The sequence below is a fragment of the Prunus mume genome, linkage group LG1 (genome assembly GCF_029339155.1).
Source record: "Prunus mume cultivar Tortuosa linkage group LG1, ASM2933915v1, whole genome shotgun sequence".
Classification (NCBI taxonomy): domain Eukaryota; kingdom Viridiplantae; phylum Streptophyta; class Magnoliopsida; order Rosales; family Rosaceae; genus Prunus; species Prunus mume.
In genome coordinates this window covers 8955371-8977929 of record NC_142698.1, presented here as the reverse complement: position 1 = coordinate 8977929, position 22559 = coordinate 8955371, and the positions used below count along the sequence as shown (strand labels likewise).

The 22559-nt window shown below is 35.0% G+C and overlaps 3 protein-coding genes and 1 pseudogene across 5 annotated transcripts; 3 read left to right on the top strand and 1 right to left on the bottom strand.

Moving 5' to 3' along the window:
• The first annotated feature begins 727 nt into the window (after window positions 1–727).
• Window positions 728–3449, top strand: LOC148920952 (uncharacterized; annotated as a pseudogene).
• Window positions 3450–4821: 1372 nt separating this feature from the next.
• On the top strand, window positions 4822–9629 carry LOC103333834 (uncharacterized). 2 transcript variants are annotated; one of them, XM_089042480.1, is made up of 3 exons: window positions 4822–5660; window positions 8275–8437; window positions 8518–8561. In XM_089042480.1, exons 1-3 carry the CDS (start codon window positions 5025–5027, stop codon window positions 8544–8546), a joined length of 828 nt encoding a protein of 275 aa, XP_088898606.1. In that variant the 5' UTR covers window positions 4822–5024; the 3' UTR covers window positions 8547–8561. The 2 variants fall into 2 exon arrangements, with proteins under 2 accessions (XP_088898606.1, XP_008234961.2); XM_008236739.3 differs by lacking the exon at window positions 8518–8561 and adding an exon at window positions 8921–9629 and having other exon boundaries at window positions 4826–5660; window positions 8275–8385.
• Window positions 9630–11807: 2178 nt separating this feature from the next.
• On the top strand, window positions 11808–18596 carry LOC103333828 (ATP synthase subunit B). The gene is made up of 14 exons (XM_008236726.3): window positions 11808–12230; window positions 12456–12521; window positions 12611–12659; window positions 13507–13652; window positions 14453–14554; window positions 14965–15039; window positions 15128–15228; window positions 15321–15402; window positions 16009–16101; window positions 16784–16848; window positions 17252–17264; window positions 17360–17437; window positions 18194–18302; window positions 18401–18596. Exons 1-14 carry the CDS (start codon window positions 12105–12107, stop codon window positions 18505–18507), a joined length of 1212 nt encoding a protein of 403 aa, XP_008234948.2. The 5' UTR covers window positions 11808–12104; the 3' UTR covers window positions 18508–18596.
• Window positions 18597–18972: 376 nt separating this feature from the next.
• On the bottom strand, window positions 18973–22279 carry LOC103333815 (F-box protein FBW2-like). Of its 2 annotated transcripts, none has more exons than XM_008236715.2 (3): window positions 22026–22279; window positions 21349–21667; window positions 18973–19867 (listed from the first exon to the last, which is right to left on the bottom strand). In XM_008236715.2, exons 2-3 carry the CDS (start codon window positions 21654–21656, stop codon window positions 19225–19227), a joined length of 951 nt encoding a protein of 316 aa, XP_008234937.2. In that variant the 5' UTR covers window positions 21657–21667; window positions 22026–22279; the 3' UTR covers window positions 18973–19224. The 2 variants fall into 2 exon arrangements, with proteins under 2 accessions (XP_008234937.2, XP_008234931.2); XM_008236709.2 differs by having other exon boundaries at window positions 21349–21664.
• Window positions 22280–22559: the final 280 nt, after the last annotated feature.

Below are 22559 nucleotides of genomic sequence, written 5' to 3'. Positions count from 1 at the left end.
ATTTCTTCATTAATTTATTTATTGAGAGATAGTTGGAACTTATTTAGTTCACTTACAACCTGAAGTTTTTTTCTTTATATTATTTGTGAATGTCTAATTCATTTTCATATTTCTCATAAGTAATAAGGCATTTATCATTTATTGTTTTGAGTAACATTATTATGAATATTTTTCTTATGTTTCTTTTTCTTGCCAATCATGCTTGGCTTTACTCCCATATATACCATACCTAATGGTGTTTGCATTGAATATATTATGAGAGATGTTTTGTTGCACGATTTTTATTTCACTCAAAAGTAAAGAGTTCATGTTCCTTTTAATCTGGGTGATTTCAGAACTTGATGAGAGAATGAGGGATTTGAAAAAAGAGCTCCAATAATTTGAAGGTGAAGAATATGATGAAAGTCTATATATATCATATTTATTTATAGGCACACTTTGGGAGGGTGCGATGTGGTATTAAGCACACATTGGTTGATAATTTTTGGTCCATTTGGGGTGAATTTTCCATACTTTGCACATGGTATTAATTATGGCTTTGCATTAATTGTTCTGTTTCTATTTTCATATGAAACTGTTTGTTTTCAATTTGGTGTTATTTCACTTTCAGTAGCCAGAGGATTGATTAAGTGCAATAATTCTTTTCTTTTTTGATTAATAGATAAGGATCAAAGACAAATGTTGTTGATATTATTATTGGAGATGTGGCATTTAGAGACCATGTGTGCTTGCACAATTCTTGTGCTTATGATGCTAAAAAATATGAGAATAAATTGAAGACTTTTAGAAAGATGTTCCCTCAATAACCGTTCGTTTGTTAGACATGAGAATCGATTACGTTATTTGAACAGTATATTAGGCAATGACAGAGAATGTGTGAGTGAACTAAGAATGGATTTAAAGACATTTGGTTTATTATGCGATTTGCTTTGCACGGATGGAAGGTTAAAGAATGATGGTTTGATGACTGTATGTATGTTCTTGCATGTGGTTGCTCATCATGTTAAGAATCGTACTATTATAAATAGATTTATTCAATTAGGAGAGACTATTAGTAGGAACTTCAGTTCTGTGTTACAAGGCATTTTAAAATTACAAGGTAGCCTATTGAGAGTACCGGAACCTATAGGTGATAACTGCAGAAATCATAGATGGAAATGGTTTAAGGTATGTTTATTATGTTTTGGCTTTCTCTCCTATGATCTGTGCAACATATAAACTTAATGAAAGTTTACAATTTTTTTATTTATTTATAGAATTTCTTGGGAGCACTAGATGGAACATACATTAAAGTGTGAGTAGCTACAACCAAAAAATCGAGATATCAGACTAGAAAGGGAGAAATTGCAACAAATGTGTTGGCCGTTTACTCACGTGGCATGCAATTTATATTTGTGTTGCTAGGTTGGGAGGGACCACATCCAACTCTAGGGTCCTTTGAGATGCTATAACTAGGCCTAATGGATTAAGAGTTCCTACCGGTAAGGCCATTAGTTAGTTCACTTTATAAATAATTGTAAGTTTATATAATAACCACATAATCATAGGAATTGATTTTTTATTATTTTTTATTTGGTTATTATTACCTTGTAGATGGTGAGTACTCAAATGGTGAGAGATTTCTTATACTATATAGAGGAACAAGGTATCATCTATCATAATGGAGAGAAGGAAATACACTTGTAAATCATCAATAATATCTTAATATGAACCATGCTAAAACAAGAAACGTAATAGAACATTATTTTGGGTTGCTAAATGCTAGGTGAGGTATACTAAGGAGTCCATCATTTTATCCAATATAGACAAATAATTACGGCTTGTTGTCTTTTACATAATCTCATTAGGAGGGGGATGTCTAGAGATCCACTAGAGCATGAAATAAATGAGATTGAAGAGACGGAAAATGTGATAGAAGGTGATATGGTTATGTTTGAGTTCTAAGGGTGTTTAATTTTTTATGTGATAGTAATTTGTATTTGAGGCATGATAATTCATCCTTAACAATGTATTAATTATGGTATTGTAGTCAATTTATCAATTTGTTTGCAGATTTTATTTTTCCTTTTGTTTTTAAGGTTATGTGATGTACTAGAGAAGAGTCATGCTTTGAAACAAAGTTATGCTTTCTTTGCAGATTCCAATTATTGATTGTGGTATTATTTTATTTGTACTGATTATTCTTAGGAATGGAAAGTGAAGGTAACAATCAAAACTCTGAACAAGGAAAGAAAGGAACTAGGCAGCCATGGTCCAAGTTTGAGGAAGATGCATTTTTGACCGTGTTAGATGAGTTTGTGGTTGTAGGCCAACGTTGTGAGACTGGTAGTTTCAAATATGGTATTATGGTCCAAATGGAGAAGCCTTTGAATATTAAATGTCCTAATTTGGGGCTAAAAGCATGTCCTCATATTGAATCAAAATTGAAGAAGCAAAAAAAACAATATAGTATAGTCTATGACATGATAAACACAAATGGATTTGCTTGGAATGATATAAAAAAGGGAGTTTCACTAAAACACCCAAATTGGGGGCTGAAATTATAAAAAAACCCAACACCCAAAACCCATCATTACACACACTCAAAACCCATTTATAAACACACCTAAAAAATATACAATTGTTGATTTTGGGGTTGATTTTGGGTGTGTTTCTATGTTTAAATAGTGTTTGGGTTTTTTTATAAATACATGTCTAGGATTGGGTTTATTTATAAATTTGTATATTAAAAAGTGTATTGAGGTTGACAGTAATGATACATGGGAGACTTATGTGCAGGTACATACTTATTTTTGCTATTTTTCTTAAATGAAGATGTCAAGTGGGTTTAATGAGTGTAGATTTTAAACTTGCTTTTATTACTTTTTATTTTTATTTTTTTTATAACATATTGACAATAAGCTAAGTGGTGTCTTGTTTTATCATAGCACCACAAGGAAGCAGCTGAATGGAGGAGCAAACCATTTCCTTTGTTTAATAGACTTTCTAATATCTTTGGAAAGGATTGTGCTAACGGACAAAGAGCTAAAGTCCTCGCTGACATGATAGAATAGCAAAGCAATAACGAAGTTAATGCTAGTGATAATTGTGTCCAGGAAGATGCATCTCCTATGTCTTTAAACAAAGAAAGAAGCCAATCCATGAACAGTCAAAATAAGAGGAAAAGAGTTGCAAGCTCAAGTGATGAAGCGAAGATTGTCACTGTATTGGAGAAATTGTTTGAAGCATCTGGGAAAAGGATGCAAATGGTGACTGAGGCTATAATAAAAGGTAATGAAGATCGATCTGATATTGCCAAAGAACTCAAGAAAATGGGATTTTATCCTTTATATCAAATTGCAGCACTAAAACTCATTTTGGAGAAGCCACAAAATATATCTATGTTCATGTCTTTGGATGATGATATTAAGAAAGTGTTTGTTGAGTAGTTGCTTAGTGGCAATGCTTGAGGACATGGCCTAGCTAAATTTGATGCATCTGTCTTTTTGGAAACACCACAAATGATGTATTGATAAGATTGGCTTCATTTTAGAAACACCACAAATTGTATAACATATTGCTAGCATTAAAGCCAGATGATTCATGGTTATTTTCATTTTAAAATTGTGGATGTTTATTTGTATGTATAAGTGGTAGAATGTGTGTGAATTGAACCTCTAATTTCTGAGTCATGTAGATGACTTTGGCATATATGAAGAATTTCTAACTTTTGCATATATGAAATGTACATGTTAATTTGGTTTGGAGGAAAAGAAATGTACATGTTAATTTGGTAATTCTAATAACAAAAAAACTTACATTTAATTATTTAAAAATTATTATTTTTTAGTCCGACATAGCACCAAACATAGGTCTTCAATATTTTTACAATCCAGCCTCGTAATTCGACGCAGCACCAAATGTAGGTTAGTACTTAATTCAGTTTAGGCCAATTTGATCTAATCCGAGACAATCCTAAGATTTAGTCTAGTTCACGACAGTCCACCATACCAAACGACCCTTGAATGGCCATGCTTGTTCTCTTAGTGGTACTATCTCCCTCTCAAGCTGGAGGTGCCTTGTCTGATTGATGGGTTCTGCTTTGGCACTGATAATTCTTATTTAAATTACTATGCATTTCTCCTTGTTTGGGCTTCTAGTAAGCTGCATCTATTGTGTTTCTTTGGCTCACTGTTTTTTTAACTTTGTGCTTCTTGTGTGTGTTGAGTTTGGCTGGAACCCTCATGTTTTAAGGAGTTTATTGTACTGCAAATCTTTGTAATTAAACGGCTATCGATGAAACTCCTTCCCATATATAGCAAAAAAAAAAAAAAAAAAAAAAGAGGTTCGATTATGTTATTATACTAATTTGAGGACTCAACCAAACCGACTGTAATGTTACTTTAAATTGATATGCAATTCAAGATCTAACTCAAACCCAATTAGATCGCATCCTCCACAAATGCTGTTGATTGAGTTGATGTTTTACGTGTAATCACTTTTACTTCCTGTAGTTGGTTATATCACTTTGGTCATCGTAGTATTAATTTTGTCAATTTGATTCTTGTAGTTTTAATTTTGTCAATTTTATCCATGTTCTTTTAAAAATCGAGCAATTCAATGATATATTACAATTTGATTCATGTTATATTTTGAGCACGAAATTTGACAGAATTTGTAACCAAATTGGAAGAAATTTGACAAAATTTATAACGTATTGTTGAATTACTCAAATTTAAAACTAAAAAAATAAAATTAACAAAATTAAAACTAGGATCAAAATAGTAAATCCGACATACTATAACTTCTTGCCGATATTTTGTTACAAATAGAAAATAAGCGTAGAGTCCAAAACCATTTTCGTGTTGCTTCCTTCGTGTTTGCTAATCACACACTCCCCGCGCGCCAATTATCGAATCCATCGCCAATCCTTTGTCCCCATCTCTCTCCTCTCTCTTCTCTGAAACCATCAAATGGACCAAAACCAAAACCCTAACTGAACCCAACCAAACACAGAGACCCACACACGCTTCATCCTTCAAACAATGTCATTCACTTGTCATCAGCTATTCATAAATTCACCTCCTCGTTTCACCCTTTACATCACCACCTCTCTTCCCAAAACCCCCGCCCTTCTCTCTCTCCCAATCACCTCTCGCCCACATTTCCCAATCTCAAACCACAGCCTTCCAAACCCTCACAATTCAACCTCCCTCAGCTCCCATCACTCTCGTCTCAGAGTATACGAATCCGATGGCACTCTACAGTCAAACGACGTCGTCAACGGTGCTTTCAATTTGGACTATTTTCTTTCGGTTGCCGAGTTCTTGTGCCTTGCATCGTCGGCACTCGTTTCGGTTGGTTTTGCATTGAATTGCGCTGTTTTGAGCTTAAAGAAGACGGCTTTAGTGGCAATGGGGAACAACGTTTTGGCGTCTGGGGCTGTGGCTTTGGTAATGGCGGTCGGAATTGGGGCGTGGATTCGGATGCGGCAGTGGAGGCGGATATGTAGGGAGTCAGTGAAGGGTGGGCTGGAGGTGAATTTGTTTGAGAGAATTGAGAAGCTGGAGGAAGATTTGAGGAGCTCGGCCACAATCATTCGGGTTTTGTCGAGGCAGCTTGAGAAGTTGGGGATAAGGTTTCGGGTTACCCGCAAGGCTTTGAAGGAGCCCATTGCTGAGGTAACATTCTTTTTCCGGTAATTGATAAGTTTGCTATGGTGGTTTTCTGTTTGTTGTAGTGCACATTTGCTATGGTGGTTTTCTGTTTGTTGTAGTGCACATGATTTTTCAAAGAACTACCTTATGATATGAAGAGGCAAATACTTGGACTGGTTTTTGAGCATTGGCCTTTTTAATTGGAAAGTAAAGAACATTAGGCAACGGAAATGCAGTATTGGAATAAAATTAACATCTTTTGGAAATTGAAAATAGTGTTTGAGCACAACACGATGTGAACCCAACACGAAATCAGTGGGTTAGGATTATTGCTCAGTACGAAGACAATAATGATGCGAGCTAAGTATGAATAGCCTTAGTTTGACACGATAACTGTGTTTAACTAGTCTTGTATGTAGAAAATGCATTTCACCCTTTTCTTCACTTCATTATCTTGTATTTTTTGAAATAATTGTAGAATTATACAGTTATACTTCTTTTGTCCTTCCTTTGTTAGCATCTAGATTGAGTAGGTTTTTATTTATGGATGTTTACAAGTGATGAGTTTGGTTTAAAATTAGAGCTTATATTTTGAGTTTCTAGTTCAATAGATATGTGTATTAACACAAACATGACACAATTAATATACAGATTGGGTTAGTGTCAAGTGATTTTACATGATGAATTAAACATAAATAAGTTTCATTGGACTAGCACAACTTAACTGCCACCCCTAATAGTTTATCGTTTGAGGACATCCATTCCTTTTTAAGTTCCACTGGCAGCGTGACCTCTGAAGGGATGTATCATATGACAGTGTGTATCACACATCATATGATTAGGGTGGTGACTATTTGATTGATGGTTTGTTGGTGGTTTCTGAATAACTCAATTCGTTGTTTTGCCAGTTTGTGGAAATTTCATGCTGTGTTTTTTAAATTTGGGATATCTCATCTATCTATTCCCAATTTGGATTAAGTTCCCCATCCAAAAATGTTCGATACACCGGTCAGCAATGGAGCTGCTTAAACATTTTCAGAAGAATATTAGTTCATCATTTGAAATGGGATACTGAATAGGAAAAACGAGAAGCATTTGCACATGGAACTACATAGTTACAACCTTGTGCTAGTGTAACTTAGTTGGATTGATTGTTTGACTGGTATTCAAATTCTGTCTTTTGCATAACCATGCATAGTTGGATTTGTTTAGTCCAACAATTTTCAACATGTTAATTGATTAAGTGGTTAAGAGTTAAGTTAAAATTTTAAAGTCGCTTGTGGTAACTCATCATCCACCTGTTTGCTTAGGCTAGAGCCTGAGTGACATCAGTAGTATGCTAAAGATAAGTGTGCAGTCTTTAATTCTAACTTGCATCAGTCCAAAATTGCCATGTTGCAATAAGTATACATTGAGTGATAATATTGGCCATATGCATGGCTATGATTTCAATCACACTATATATATTTCTTGGTGCAGTTTAAAGCTTTTAAATTCTAGTTCCCTCTTAATATGATACTTTTCCAGATGGAAATAGAGATTGAGTAAAACCTAATGCTGAATGATATAAGTGGGTGAAATCGAGAATAGAGTGTTGAAGAAGGGGAGAATCTCATGTGCTAACTTGTAAACATGTCAAGCTATCTCATGAAGCACCTCTCTACTAAAAAGAGCTCCTACGTTCAAATTCCCTCTCCTAATGGTCCACCAAAGAAATAAGAAAAGCAAGCAGCTAAATATCTATTTGAACATATGGCATTTGTTATATCTCTCAGTCATGGTTGATTGGCTGGCTCAAATGTTGAATATGCTGGGATCCTTTTCAATGTTGCACTCCATAAAGAATAATTGAAGAGGTCTAATGGATGCTTGACATGTGCATTCAATTAAGGTACTTGAACAGGATTTGAATGGAAATGAGCAGAAAGTGTGATAAAAGAGCAGTACTGGCAGAGAATTGCCTTTGGGTGGTTTTCATTTTATAGGCTAATCTGCTTTTTGGTTCCAGTTAGTGAATACCATCTATTCAGAGTCTGGTTCTGTGTTGAGTAGTACAGGCTCAAAGGTAACCTACTTAGTAATCATCATTATCTTTGCCTGGTGACCAAAGCCCATTTCAGGCAATCAACCATGCTTTCTCTCCAGCCGAAAAAGGAAAGATGCATTTTCTTCTTTCCCTACACAATCACTAATCATTGTGAAATGTCAAAGTTCATATCCATGCAAACAAAGAGTCACTCAGAGTGTAGAACCCAGTGATCTTCTTGGAAATTGGTATTGTAGAATCTCCAGTAGCTCCTTAAATAAGTTGTCTAATAGCAGACCCTTGCAGATGATTAAGATATGCTTAAAGAGGACATCACCTACTGGCAGATGCAATTTAGTGTGGGTGATGGTGTGCATGTTAAGCAATGTGGGTAAAGTTGGTGAAAGGAATCTCAATGCTCTTACACTATGACAGGTTGAAATGGTTAGGACCCTAGGATTTTTATTTCTGAGAAATGGGTTAATTTACTATGTTGAATGCAGAAAGACTGGAATGTTTTGGGCTTAAAGAATCAATAAAATAAACTTATATCGGCTGATATTGCAAGATGATTATCTGGTACAACTTCTAACTAGTTGTTTGTTTCTGAAGACTGCAGCTTTGGCTCAAAAAAATTCTGAGGCCACTCGAGCATTAGCAGTGCAAGAAGACAATCTGGAAAAGGAGCTTGGAGAAATTCAAAAGGTTTTGTTGGCTATGCAGGTAAGGGTTCTCCACTCCCGGGTGACAGCTAAACAGAATGAAGAATTGCTAGGTTTCTCAGTATGTAAATTTGAGAATTAATTGTTTCTTTTTTAGAATAATATTGCCTTCTACAGAATGAAGAATTGCTAGGTTTCTCAATATGTAAATTTGAGAATTAATTGTTTCTTTTTTAGAATAATATTGCCTTCCATGGAGTTCTTCCATTTTGTTGATTAATGCGGTCATTATCCCCGTATACAAGCTACGATGCCAAGGCTAATGGATTCCCATAATATTTTATATCTATATCCGTTTGTGACTGTATTCTTGTGAATTATTCTTAATTAGTTTGCTTATTATCCTTTCTATGAGCTACAATGCCAAGATTAATGGACTTTCAGAATATTTGATATCTCTATCTGCTTGTGATTGTTCTCTATTTGCTTTTCAAATCTTTATGTCATCTCGATTTTCACAAATTATTGTTAACTTGAGATCCATTTCTTGTGTCATAATTTTGATTAGAATATGTTGCACCTGTTGTCATGTGCAGGAGCAGCAGCAAAAACAACTTGAGCTGATTCTTGCGATTGCAACTTCTGGGAAGCTTCGGGAAAGTAGACAGGTACGTGATCAAGAACAAACTACCACTATAATACGTGATTCAAGTGAGGAGGATTCAAAACAGAAGGAAGCCCACCAAATATAGTATTTGGACGGAAGCAATGCAGACAACCAAGTATTTGGGAGCTACTAATCCTAATGAAACCATTTTTCCAACGTTGTTGTTGGCCACGAGTCAAATATGTGGATTTCCTCTCAGACGGGTTCTGCTGCTGATTATCAACGCAGCTGAATCGTGGGGGCATCACGGGCCTTCAGCCAAGGGAAAAGTTTCATATGCTTTTTGGATATATGCAGTGCTGGGTGGTAAAGGATAAACAACAAAGAAAGAATAATTGTAAAACAGAAATGCAACCATTTGAGCAGTACAATTGTACTAGTAAGGTAGGAGTGGAATTTCTGCTCATTCGTGTTTTGTAATTCTTAGTTATGTGCGCATCTGATTTCTTGTCGCTATTTATATATTGATGATTTCCAGTATCATCTTGGTCTTCTGTAACTGACCTTGAAACTGGTATTAAGAACAGATAAGTGATTCCCGCAAACTTTGCCTCTTGTGGGTGTAAGTTTACCTAACTCCCGCGAACGGTTTTGGATCGAAACTAAGTCAGTTTTAACGAATCTAATTTTGATTTGAATTATTTTGATCCTCAAATAATCATCAGCCCTCTCTTATAAGGGTAGGTGAAGTTTACAGAATCTAGTAGGAGAATAGTTGAAGAAATCTTAAAACTTTTCTATTTATAACTTTACAGCTACAGAAAACGCTATTATTCCTAATTTCCTATAAGCCATATCACTTTGCAATAACCCATAATATTTATATGTTTTGTATCTCTCATCTGTAAGTTATTTCATGTCTTTATTCAATAATACTACCTTGGTCAGACATGGCTTTAGTAAGTAAGATAGAAATCTTCTTCTTCTATGCACTAAAGAAGCATCAATCATGGTTGCCCACTATCAAAAGGGGCCTCTTTCGGCTACAGTGGCTCTACATCCGCATATATAGATAGTCTCATTCTATTGAGGGACACCCTTTAGGGTCCTTTACGGTTTTTTTTTTAATGATCCAAATCATCTATTTTTTAAGTCTACATTCATAGATCATTTTTGCAAAAAATTAGACAAATTGGAAACCGTTTCAATATCTAATTGTGTCCTACAAAATCAATGAATACAATGCTTCAAGAAAGTACTAAAATTTCAATAATTTAATTGAGTGGTTAAATGATATCGGATTGAAGTGATTTTTTGTAGCAATGATCTTTGAATGAATATCTACAAAATTGATTATTTGGATTAGTGAAATACAATACGGAGTTGCCCCTACAAGGGTATCCCTTAAATAAGCTAATTTGAGGGATCCCTCAATGGAGCTCTCTGTATATATATAAATGAATTTTAATACATTTCGGGGTCGTTTGGCACGGCGGACTGTCATGGATTGGACTAAATTCTGGGACTGTCTTGGATTAGCTCAGATTGTGCTAAGCTAGATTAAGTATTAACCTACCTTTGGTGTTGGGTCGGACTAAGAAGCTGAATTGTAAAAATAGTGAAGACCTATGTTTGGTAACTGTGTCGAACTAAAAAATAATTCTTATAATATTTAAATTTAATTGGGATTTTTGACCTAAAAGATAAATAAATGCTACAAAGAAACCCAATTCAAAGATTTACAACAATATTTGGCAAAAAAAAAAAGAAAAAAAAATTTAAACAATAATAAAAAGAAAACAAATAATTTTTTTTATTTATATGAAGAATAAAATTATGATATTTGTTTTTTGGCTTCTCAAAATTAATCTTAGTTGGTCGAAACATTGATAAGGAGCTAAGCTCACTCTATATAATTCTAGGTTTTTCAAAGACCAAGTAAAACAATAATTAAATATATATATATGTATAATTTTTGTATATTTGACTTTTAACTTTAAACTGAAAAATATAATTTGACAAGGTAAAAATTGATTGAGATAAGGAAAGCATCACATCATGAATTATTAAACTTGTTTCGATATCAAAAAAATATCAGACATTTGTAAATTACTATAGTTTGATTTTCCAAATGCAATATCAAAATAATTATTGTAGTATTTAAATTTAATTGAGGATTTTTATCTATAAAAAATAAATGCTGCCCAAAAAAAAAAACTCATTCAAAGATCTAAAACAATAATTAAAAGAAAATAAATAAAATTCTGATATTTTTTAAAGAGAGGCGTTAGACTCATGTGTTCTATTTAGCGAGTGTGCTATTTAGCGAACAACTTTTCAGACTCACTGTATTAGACGAGCGAGTGAGACATTTTTTCCACTATTAGACTATACAATCTCATTTAAGTTAGTCCCATTTCTTACCAAACAGGGGTTTTGAGTGCTATTTAATCTAGTCCAGTCTAGTGAGACGTACCAAACATGACCTTCAAAGTTAAAAAAGGGAAAGAAAAAAAAAAAGTAACAGCTAACTATCGTTAATGTGCCTTTAATACTAGCCCTTGGATCTCAATGGACAAATGAATGCGCCTGTCAGTTTCCAGTTGCACAAACTAATCCCTTGATCACACCCACACGTGATTCTTCCTCTAGTTAGGTAGCACATGCTCTGGGCTCACAAAAAAATTGACTTGGGCTAAAGCTAGGGGGTACATGTAGCCTAGGAAAAGGGTCCAGGCTAAATGTGCCCTCAAAATTTGGCCTGAGTTATTTTTTTGTCCGTGACTAGAGATGGATTTTACACATTTTTGGGGCTACATTTAGTAGTCCATGATTGAAGATGCCTAAGTTTCAAAATTGTCCGCATACTCTCAAAATTTCGAGCTCTCTAAATCAGAATAGATGTTGAAATTTTTATAACGGAATTTGAACATAATTTTTATGTTAAATTTTCATTTCATTGTAATTGGAATACTGATTTCGGATCTGTCCGAAAATCAAGTATAGTCACCTCCAATTTTTCAAAGCATTCTTATAAGTTTTTTTTGTTATTTTTAAAATTTTAAAATCTAGTAATGCCAATTTTATCCTCCATTAAAAAATAAAATAAAATATAAAAACAAACCGATGGTCCGCTGCCGAGAGTGGAGTGTAGAGCGCAGAGTGAGAAAGAGATGGAAGAGTTGAGGAAGCTGGAAGAGGTACAGAGAATGCTGACGTTCGTACAATCTCGAGGCATTCCAACGACGTCGTCCCCTGACGACTGTAGTTGCTTTCTTACTAAGCTCATCCTCCTCTTGGTAATCTACAACTAAACATTATAATTGCAGTCTTACTGTCAAGAAAGTAATTTTCTTCCAAAAATTTGGTTCTAGATTTTCTTCTAATTTTAATTTGTAGAAACGACCATAATTTTTTTGATGCAAACTGCTTTGTTTATTATGTTTTGTTTTTTTGTTTTTTGTTTTTGTTTTTTTGTTTTGTTTTGTTTTTTTCTTCTAAACTTTGGAAATGCTATGCCAAAGGTACAACCATGTGGAGAACTTGACTTGGGCAAAAAGTGCAGTTTGGTTTCTGAATATATGCCAAAGGTGAGCATTATATCATTAGCTGATTATCTGATTTTGTTCAATTCAATGTCAATAGAAATGGGTGTGTGCTTATGTCACTTGTTTCACAGATTTCTGCTGCATTTCTTGATGAAGCATCCAAATGGCTTAATGGAGAAGGTAAACCAAAATAGAAAATAAAAATATGTTTTTTGTACTTCTCGCAGACGTGCATTTGAGACTTAACAGATTTCCATTTGCGCGCCATATGCACATACAGAGAGTAAAATCTACATTTAAAGATATTTTGTAGGCTATATTAACAGGATTTATTTAGTTTTTAATCTATGATGCTGCACATATTACAACTGATATCATACCCACCCCGTGAATATGTTGATGTGATGCCACACTTCCTGGCTTGATTCGTCATGGAATAAAGCAGTTGTGTTGAACATTATACACAGATGCAAATAGATTCCTTCCTTTTTCCATTTTCTTGATAGATACAAGTGCTATACTTTGAATGGTTGCCTTTAGCTTCCTCAAATTCAAAGGATCGTATTAGTTATTGAAGCAGTTTATTTGGTTGGGTTCAGTAGGTGTGCATACTACTTGGTGCTGGTGTTTACACTTCCTACTATATTTATGTTTCTGGGGAAGGTGTAGTTGGGAACGGAAAGCATTGAATTGCATGCAGAGGATAACCTTTGTGCTTGTGTTGCATTCTTATGAGGGTTGAGTGCTAGCAGTTTAGCATAAGAATTGCGATCTTATGTGAGATCTTTATATTCTTGATTTTCACTCCTCCTAGGTTATGTCTTCTTACTATGTTTCTGTTTTCTTCTTGATGCTCATTGTTCATTCTCTACGAGCTGATTTGTCTCACTTTGTTTGGGCTTCTGTATATATCCTGTTAACGAGGACATCACCCCTTTTACTTGATTTTGGTGTAGATTTTCTTTAAATAAACAGATACAAATAGTTTTACATATTTTTATAGCTTTGACTTTTGCTTTTTTTACAGGCTATGAAGAAAAGTCTGTTGAAAATGCTTTGCAGCTTGCCTGTAGCCATAAGCCTGAGTGTAGCTCATTGGACAATAATTCTGAAGAAATGGCTATGGTTGGACTGGACGCAATGCAACGAGCAAATTCTACCCTTGAAGATTTTGTAAGCAGGCTTTGTTCCTGAAGATTGATTCTATATATAATAATGTGCATTATTTAATAGTTGAATATTCATCAGTGCATAGTACACGTAAGTGAATGACTAGTTGCAGATTTAGTAGTAAAGCTAACATGGAAAGCTTACGGATTTGAATTATATTAAAATTTCACTTTTCTTATCAAATTTACTTGGGCATTTCGGTTGCCGATGGGGAATGCTACATATGATAGTATTGAAACAATTCTCTTATTATAGTTTTCAGTTTCTGAAAGTGAAGTAATCTAACAACCTCAGGTAACCCTTTTTTATAAGAACTGTATAGTATTCTCTGAGTAGGACCTTTTGTATGAAGTTCTGTGGGAAATAGTTGATTGATACAATCCTCAAGGATGTCAACTGCCTCAATCTTAATATATTTTACTTATGTTGTCCTTTGCATTCAATGCCTCAAGAACCGTATGACGAAATTTCTTACGTTCATCCAGTAGTTGATGAGCGTATTTTACTATAACAATGTTGTTATATTGATGTTCAAAATGCTTGCAGTGGTTGTTACACTGGTTGAAAGAAACTTCAGTTCTTCCAATTAAATAGTTTTTACATGTGCAGGTCACAAAATTTAGCTAAACCACTTAACCCTCAATTCAACATTATTTCTTGCTAATTTTTGTGTTTCAAAATTTGCATGCTATGGCTGAAACAAATACAGTTGTATGCCCACTGGCAAAAATGCATTGTGAATGTGTTTCAACTATAAAGTAGTATAATCAGGTTATGGAATAATTGTGAACTCATTTTTTCAGTGCAGATCTTATTTTATGTTTCATGGGATGGATATAAACAAACCACAATCAGTATTCCAATATCTACCTGTGCTTTCATTCACAGAAAGCTACATTTATCAGGTAATAATCTACACAAATGATATCAAGTTCAGTTCTCTCTTTTTTGCGAAAGGAGAAAATGCAGCTCCTAGAACAGTTATTGAACTTGTGGGACGCCCTTGGGAAACTATTTCTATGCAGTTCCACAAGGAATCAGACACTACCTTTTTATTTTTTTGGAAAAAAGAACAAAGCTTTGTGAGCCTGCATTTCTTCCTGCTCGTACTTGTTAGTAAAATTTTGAAACAAAAAAGAGGGACTATGCAGTAAGCAGTGAAATTATCTTTTAATGAATCGCAAATTTGGTTGATTAAGAGTGCAATGGTATGATGAGCAGAGTTGTCACCAATTGATATCTGATTGGTGAGCATCTATGTTATTTCTTCCCTTTTGTCTCATTCTCTTAGAAATCATGGTTCTCGTTGTTACAGCTTGATCGTTTGAATGAGAAGACATTGCATGCACCAAGCGACGAAATGAACATGTTAGAAAGAGGAAGCCAGGCGGTACTGCTAAGAACTTGGGAGCAATAAACACAAAATTATTTGAACTCGGGTATTAACTTTTACATGACCAATATCTTTTGGGCTGCAGGAAGGTCAGTGGCTAATTTCTAGGTGTACAAACGTGTTTAAAAGTGACCCATTCAGACCACTGTCATGTCTACTTGAGTGTCATGGCCTTTTGACAAAAAGGTACTATCGCTTTCTGATTATATTAATTCTTGGGGGAAAATAAAGGAAATCCGAAGTTTTTGTGTTTATTTCACTTCTGTTTATGGGTTTAGGATACAAGATGAGTTTAAGTCTGGAGAAGGATATTGGGCGCTGGAAAGAAAGCTTTGTTATGCACTGATAAATAAAACGGAGGTATGGTTATCATCTTAGGTTGTTACTTTTCAAATATAGCTAGTTTCAACATGTTTGTAGAAATGTTTATCAGAAATTGATTCAGAAATTATCAACATGTAGAAAAAAAATCTGTCACCTTGCCATACCGACTCTACCCGTCCCATCTGAAGATTCCAGACAATATCACAAAACCTTCATGAAAACCCAGTCGCCAAACAGAAGGTTCACTGCCTGTTCAAGCACAACCTCTATGATAAAACTCTACCCGCTTTCTTTGACTCCAGGATGACCATCAAATCCACTGCAACCTAAGCTCCACTTGCGTTCCTCAGTGTCCATCACATGACTCACAAGCCTTTCCAAGTCCCAACCTCTTTCATATTGTTGTCATTTTTTCCTTTCTACTGCGAAAGCCACTTAATTGATATAACTACAGATTTAAATTTTCTGCTTAATTTTTACTTTCTAATTTTAAGGTATTGAAGGTATGCTAGTTATGAATTTTCTACTTCCAGAAACTCTTTTGTAGAGTTCTTCATTCCATTCTGATGAATTATATAGCAGTGAGGCATAGGCATGCTCAAGCCTTCTCTAATAAGAAAATGATAATATTTGGTTTCACAGATCCCTGTTGAAGATGTTATAAAGGCAATTAATCAGAAGTCCTTCGATTATCGAGTGCTGAATCTTTTACTGTACCAGTTGAGAGGAGAAGAGGTGTAGTAGTAGCTTGTTTATCTGTATCCATGTTTCTTAATGAACTGAATCTATGCTGATTTATAAATATTTTTCCTTTGTACATATCTGTTGTTTGGGTGTGTGCATATGTATTTTATGCATGCGTCTGATTACATCTAAATTGTTAGTGAGATTTAATTAGTCTATTAAAATAATAGTAATTTTCGGCAAAAAGTATTATTAAAAAGATAGTAATAAATAATAGTGAGATTTAATCTCAGCCATTTATAACGTGTTAATCTAATGGTCAAGAACTTGTGTAAAAAATAGAGTGCAAGGATCCACCCCTATATATATAAATTGTTGCATGGATGCTTCTCTCCATGTCGAGGTGTAAGATCATAGAACTTGGTTTGTCTTCTGATAAATAGAAGAACGGATGTTGTCAATATGATATGATGGTGTTAGATGTTCCATTTTGAACATTATAGCTATTCTCATAGTATTAATATAAAATCTGTCACCTAAAAAAAGAAAAAAGGATTATAAAATCCCCTTACAGCACTCCTTGTGCCTTACTGAAATGTTGCAAAAGTATTTAATTGATGTTTTCTTTGTCTATTTGAAATGAAGTGTGATGTAGCTCATCTTTTGCTTCACATGTCTTTAACAAGTATATTTCATTTGGCTAATTGTGTTCACCTTTGAAGCTGTAATAAAGGTTAATGAGTTGCATATGGAGTTTCTATCAATCTCAGAATTCCTAGTTGAGGTAGCTGATGATCTGTGAGTACTCTTCTTTCTTTCTATTTTTATTTTTATTTTTCAGTCAAATGCTCTAATTACATGATAGAGATTTTAGCGTTTCACCTTATAGTTGTAAGTGTTTGACATCCTTTCAATATGTTACTGCCATGTTGGTAGACTGGAATATTTTCTTGTACTAGACCGTATGTTATCTTGCATTTACTATATGCCTGTGGGAGAGGCGTCTTGAAATTTGTACATGACAACATGCCTACATGTGCTTCTATGTGCTCTCCATCTCTCAAGGGATACTAAGTGCTCTACTATTTTGCATCTACCTTTATCTATTATTAGGGAAACTAATGTTATTATTTCACTTAATTTTTTTTGCAAGCACATCATCTGTATCATTTGCCATTGAGTTGACAAAATGATGTTTTAGGTTTGACTATGAGGTGAGCTCTTTAATTTGCAGAGTTTATGACTGTTGAATCCCGTCCCATTTTAATTTTTCCGATTCTTTATTCCAAAATATCTGCTCATCATGCAGGAAGATGTTATAGAAAATAACTTCAATATATTGCGCATGTTTGTCAGAACATATGGAGCGTGTGCCCCAACTGTGCTGGTGAGTATGCCAAGCATGTCATTTAAGCACCGTTTTAGAAAGAAAAAAAACCTTTTCTTTCTTTTTTGCTTCTGTTTTCTTTAGATGGGGGACGAAGGGACAAGGCCCAGGCTTGCTCGCTGATATTCGCGATTGAATTATAGTACCTCTTGTGACACTAGTCGCTTCTTGGTTTTCCATTAAATGCAATTCACTTTATCTTAATTTGAAGTATGAAGTTCAGGATAAATTGGTGTCCTTAGTTGCCCACGGCGTACAAATTACTTAGTACAAGTATGCACTAAAAAGAAATGCAGTTTCTTTTGTTTTTGAACGGACGTTTTGCATGTTTTACACATTCTACTCAGAGACATCCAATGTAGCAGGTAGTAACTAACGGAATTTGTGATTTGGAGCAAACAGAAATAAACCATATGCTAAGGAACAGCAGCCTTAAATCTATAAGCTTCAACTCTGGTAGACTGAGATAACGATACATCGGTTTGATACAGTGGTTCCTTGAGACAATATTATTGCTGTGTTGTCAATGAAATACAAGCTTTATGTGTAGTTAGATATAAGAAATATGATAGCTTCCACTTATATATATTGTTGGTATTATCTGTCATGATGTTAAATTCCTAGAACAGTGGAATTTCATCAATTCGAAAAAGAAAAAAAAAACCTTTGCAGTCCTTTTTTTTTTTTTTTCATCAGGTTGATTTTGGATAAATATGTATGAACTCTAATAATACCCACCAACATTTACCGCTTCAGGCAAAATACATAGCTGAGGCTGAAGAGAAGTATAACAATTTACTGAAAATGCTGGATCCTCAGCTGTCCTTGAATTACCAGAGAAGATGCGTAGAAGCAACTAAGGAAGGTAAGTTTGCCACCCTCAAATTTTGCAGCATGTGAAACTGGGTCCTCTTTTCTTTCGCCCCAGGTTCTGCTGATGTTTATGGAATTTGAAATTTTTAGGAGGGAATATGTCTGCGCATCCTCTTGGAACATGGAGTATACCACCTCTAATACTAGATGAGGAATTTTATCGATCCAGTCTGTTAGATTCGAAGACGCAGTTGTAACCTTGGATTTAAACAGATGGGGTTTGGTTCAGTGTCAATGGAACAGGATTTTCTCTGTTTTGTTATAAAAATTTTGCTTCCTCGTTTCATTGTTTTTCTGTTTCCTCCCCTACTTTGATTATGCTACCAGCAATCTCCCGCACAAACTAAATTTCCTTCTGCTCACATGGTTTTCTGAGTTGAAGATATTTGAAAAAAAAAAATGCTTGAGGCTTATAGGGTAGACCACTAATTTTGGAAAGAAAAGGCCGACGAATAGTATTTTATCCAAAAATAAGGACAAAAAAAATGGAGATGTTTTTCTGGTAGCATAACCATTTCAGCTTAAACAGTCATCCCAGCTTATTCATGGTAGTATTTGAACTTCAATCAGGTAATCAGTGTGATTTTCAGTGCCCTTTAGATCAATGGGGTGACTGCATCTTATTGTGAAATCCTAAACTCCCAACTACTCTCAATCAACTGTTATTCTTTTAAAACGCCTTGAACAAAGCCTTTTTATTTATATGAGAAATACATACAAAGCCTCACAAGTTTCACTTGGATTGATATACAAACAACAGAGTACAACATGGTTATACTTATGCAGAAACACACATGCCGAAATATTAGTGGCTGCTAATTACTAGGAAAAACAACATTTCTTACACAGGGTTCAAGTATTTTTTTTCACCTCTAACCTCCACTGGAAACTCCACCACACTCCAGCAGGAGAATTCAAGGAGATAGGGGCCAGTCGAACCCACCATTGTCAAGATAAAAACCATCATAGAACCTCATTTCTACATCCTCCATACTTTGGTCGTCTTCCCAAGCTTCATCTAACATCTCTTCGTCAAAATCGTCATCCATTACACTGGCGACGAAGTCCCAAGCTAAGTAGCCAGAAGAAACTGAGTAGTTTGAACATTCATCCCAGCCCTCATTGTCTGAACCTGGTCCAATCACCTTCAGTCCTGAGAATTTCTTGACAAACCTTTCATCAAGCTTTACACTATAGCACCCTCGCACATCTAATAACTGGAGCTCAGGGCACTTCAAGAGTATCTGGCACACAGCTTCTGTACTAATACGGAGGTAGAGTATCTCAAGGTGATTGAGTTTTGGCATTGTGGCTGCTATTGCGAGGGCCTCATCATCTTGAGAGACCTTGTCAAGTACCTCCCATCCATACATACATCTCTGCAACTTTCTGAGATGTTTGCAGTGCTTTCCAATTGCCTCAAGTGCAGGACCTCCAATACTTTTGCAGTAGCTTACATCCAAGTAAGTTAGGGTAGAGAGCCTTGCAGCAACCTGTTCCACTATCAAATCACTTATTTCACTTCTTGGCAGCCGCAACGTCCGAAGAGAATTGGCACTAGCAAACAGAATTTTTTGTCTTAGAGAAAAAAAAATTGTATCCGAATAATAAAATATAACCAGCATGACCAAATCAACAGTTAATCTGTTTTAATCATAAGAATAAGATAGTTAGCTGCACACACTTTCTAGTTCTCACCAAAATTTGAGACCTTATCTTTGTTTAAACAAACTTGTTATCCATCTAGAAGCTTGTAGCTCTTGAGCTTTTCAAGGTTGGCTACTAACTAACCTCATTTATAAAAGCTAGTGCTCCAATGTTTCATGTATGTGCTAGTAGTGTGTCATATAAAAGAAGTGACGTTCTTGAGGCTTGGTGTGGTTGTGAGGTGTTCCGCGTTATGCATGCTTGGTCTTTTTGTATTTATATAGTGCATAGCATTTTGGAATAGTTAATGTTGTGGTTCAACCCACAGATAACTATCTTCCTATTGTAGCTGCATGATCATATTCCATGGTTTCACAAAAACAAGATTTACATTAGAACATTGAATTATCGTCAGATCTTGCTTTTCAATGTACATGAGCACATTTTCTAATAACTGCAGCTTCCAGACATTTCTGTTTCAAAAGATTTTTTGCCATTAAATTTCTGAATTTGATTTTGCAGCTAATAAATCTCAATCTAGGGCAAGATGGGTACTTACCCATGGGCCAAGTCAACTACAACTTTGAATATAACAAAGTGCAAACAATACATAATACAAATGCATACAAACAAGGATTGATATTACCACTAAAAACACACTAGCACACATACATGGGGACACCTCAACGTTACATCAAAATTCAAGCACTTTTAGAAAGCCTTCTCACACAGTTGGACACTCACAACATTATACCTCACTTCTTACACATCACACACTACCTCTCTCGCACAGTACATGAATGGTGCATCAGCTCCTATATATAAATGAGGAGATTGATTATGTGTCCACCTTAGAAGCTGTGCAATCATCTAAGTTGTGGACTATTCAATATTATTCAAACATAGTTAAGGAAAATGCTAAATATACCCCAAATCTTGCAAAACCTTCTGCTCCATCACAAGCCTATATATGTGGCACATTGTGCAAGTCACTCACACTCAACCCATGCATGTATGCATACCGTGAAACTGGATGGGAAAACAAAGGTATGCCACATCACGGAATAGATAAATCTATAAGGGTCCATTTGGATTGAATGGCTTAAAAGAAAGGAAATTGATTTGACAGGAAGACTAGATTAGTTTGCGAAGCTATAATCACAGTAAAATGTAACATATATTTGAAATGTATTTGAAATTTGAAATAACAGATGCAATAAAGTTGAAATGAACTCAAATTATATACAACCAATGATTTAAAAACCATATGTTCTTTTCTTTTTCTTCTCCTACAAATATAAACATTTATGATCACTGCCACATTAAATAAAGGTGGCTAATCACAAAATGGTAACCGAAAGCAGGTAATGATAATGTGATGTTGCACTTACTGGTCAGCAATAAAGGAAAAACTCTGGTCACTGGGAAGGCCAGCAACGCAGAGTTTGCGGAGTGAACCCGAGCTTCTTAAAACCAGCATTTGAAGCATTCGTGCAATGGTCTCCGGCGTCCGAAATTTACTCCATTCCATAATGTCTACCTCCTGCCAGCAGTAAGGCCCGGCCACTGTTCTTCCCCATGACTTGCAGACCCTTGGGATTACAGTGAGCTTCTCTTGGAGTGGTAGTTTCCTAAATATGAGCCCAAGAGCATCAGGTATAAGCTCGTCCCAACTCCGGAACTCATTCTCCTCCTCCATTTAATTTCCTTCTTGCAAGAAAGAAAGCTACTTTGAAAAACTCACAAAAAAACCAAATCTCTATATGCATAAAAAAGAACAAATTCGCACACACTGATGAAAGATCTGCTAAGATTAGACATACCCAGCATCAAAAGACTCAGAAAAAATGTGTTTTTCACAACCCATCACCACATGACATATAGAATAGACCAAATAAGAAACCAAGAAAATCCCAAAAGGCAAGTACCAATTGCATGAATGCGTCAGGATCAATTAAAAAGATACAATTCATTAAACAATTAGGCCTAAAATTGAAAAAAAATAAATTCAATCAGTCAATCAGGCGAAATAGAAATGGGACAAAAAATAAATAGAATAGAAGATTACCTGTTATGGGATTTCTTGGATCTGCAAAGGCGCCAGTTTATCTTTCTGTGAGGACTGAGATTAAGGTTTTGTGTATGAGTGCCAGCGATAGAGAGAGAGAGAGAGGGTGGGGGGGTGGATTTAGGGCCAGATTGAATGATGAAGCAGAGGTGGAGCTTTATCGAGTGTTTGATAAAAACAAAAAGAAAGAAGAAAAAGGAGGAGAAGGACGCTTACCAGAAAAAGGAGTGAGGGTGAGACGAAACGAGAAGAAAGAAGACGTGAAACAGAAGTTAATAATTGATACCCCACCTTTTTCTTTTCTTGTTTAAATACCCCTTAATTTTTTCAGACTAAAAAAATAGGGAGTTTCACTAAAACACCCAAAATAGGAGTTGAAATTATAAAAACCTAAATACTATTTAAACATATAAACACACCCAAAACCCATCATTACACACATTCAAAACCCATTTATAAACACACCCAAAAAGTTGACTTTGGAGTTGATTTTGGGTGTGTTTCTATGTTCAAATAGTGCTTGAGTTTTTTATA

Bases quoted from the DNA above. Each gene is read 5' to 3' on its own strand.
- LOC103333828 (XM_008236726.3), top strand. From the start codon at position 12,105: ATGGAAGAGTTGAGGAAGCTGGAAGAGGTACAGAGAATGCTGACGTTC. The intron at 15,403-16,008 runs GTATGGTTATCA...TTGGTTTCACAG, and splicing joins CACTGATAAATAAAACGGAG to ATCCCTGTTGAAGATGTTAT. The intron at 18,303-18,400 runs GTAAGTTTGCCA...TGAAATTTTTAG, and splicing joins CGTAGAAGCAACTAAGGAAG to GAGGGAATATGTCTGCGCAT.
- LOC103333834 (XM_008236739.3), top strand. From the start codon at position 5,025: ATGTCATTCACTTGTCATCAGCTATTCATAAATTCACCTCCTCGTTTC. The intron at 5,661-8,274 runs GTAACATTCTTT...TTGTTTCTGAAG, and splicing joins TGAAGGAGCCCATTGCTGAG to ACTGCAGCTTTGGCTCAAAA. The intron at 8,386-8,920 runs GTAAGGGTTCTC...TGTCATGTGCAG, and splicing joins AGGTTTTGTTGGCTATGCAG to GAGCAGCAGCAAAAACAACT.
- LOC103333815 (XM_008236715.2), bottom strand. From the start codon at position 21,656: ATGGAGGAGGAGAATGAGTTCCGGAGTTGGGACGAGCTTATACCTGAT. The intron at 19,868-21,348 runs GTAAGTGCAACA...TCTGTTTGCTAG, and splicing joins TTTTCCTTTATTGCTGACCA to TGCCAATTCTCTTCGGACGT.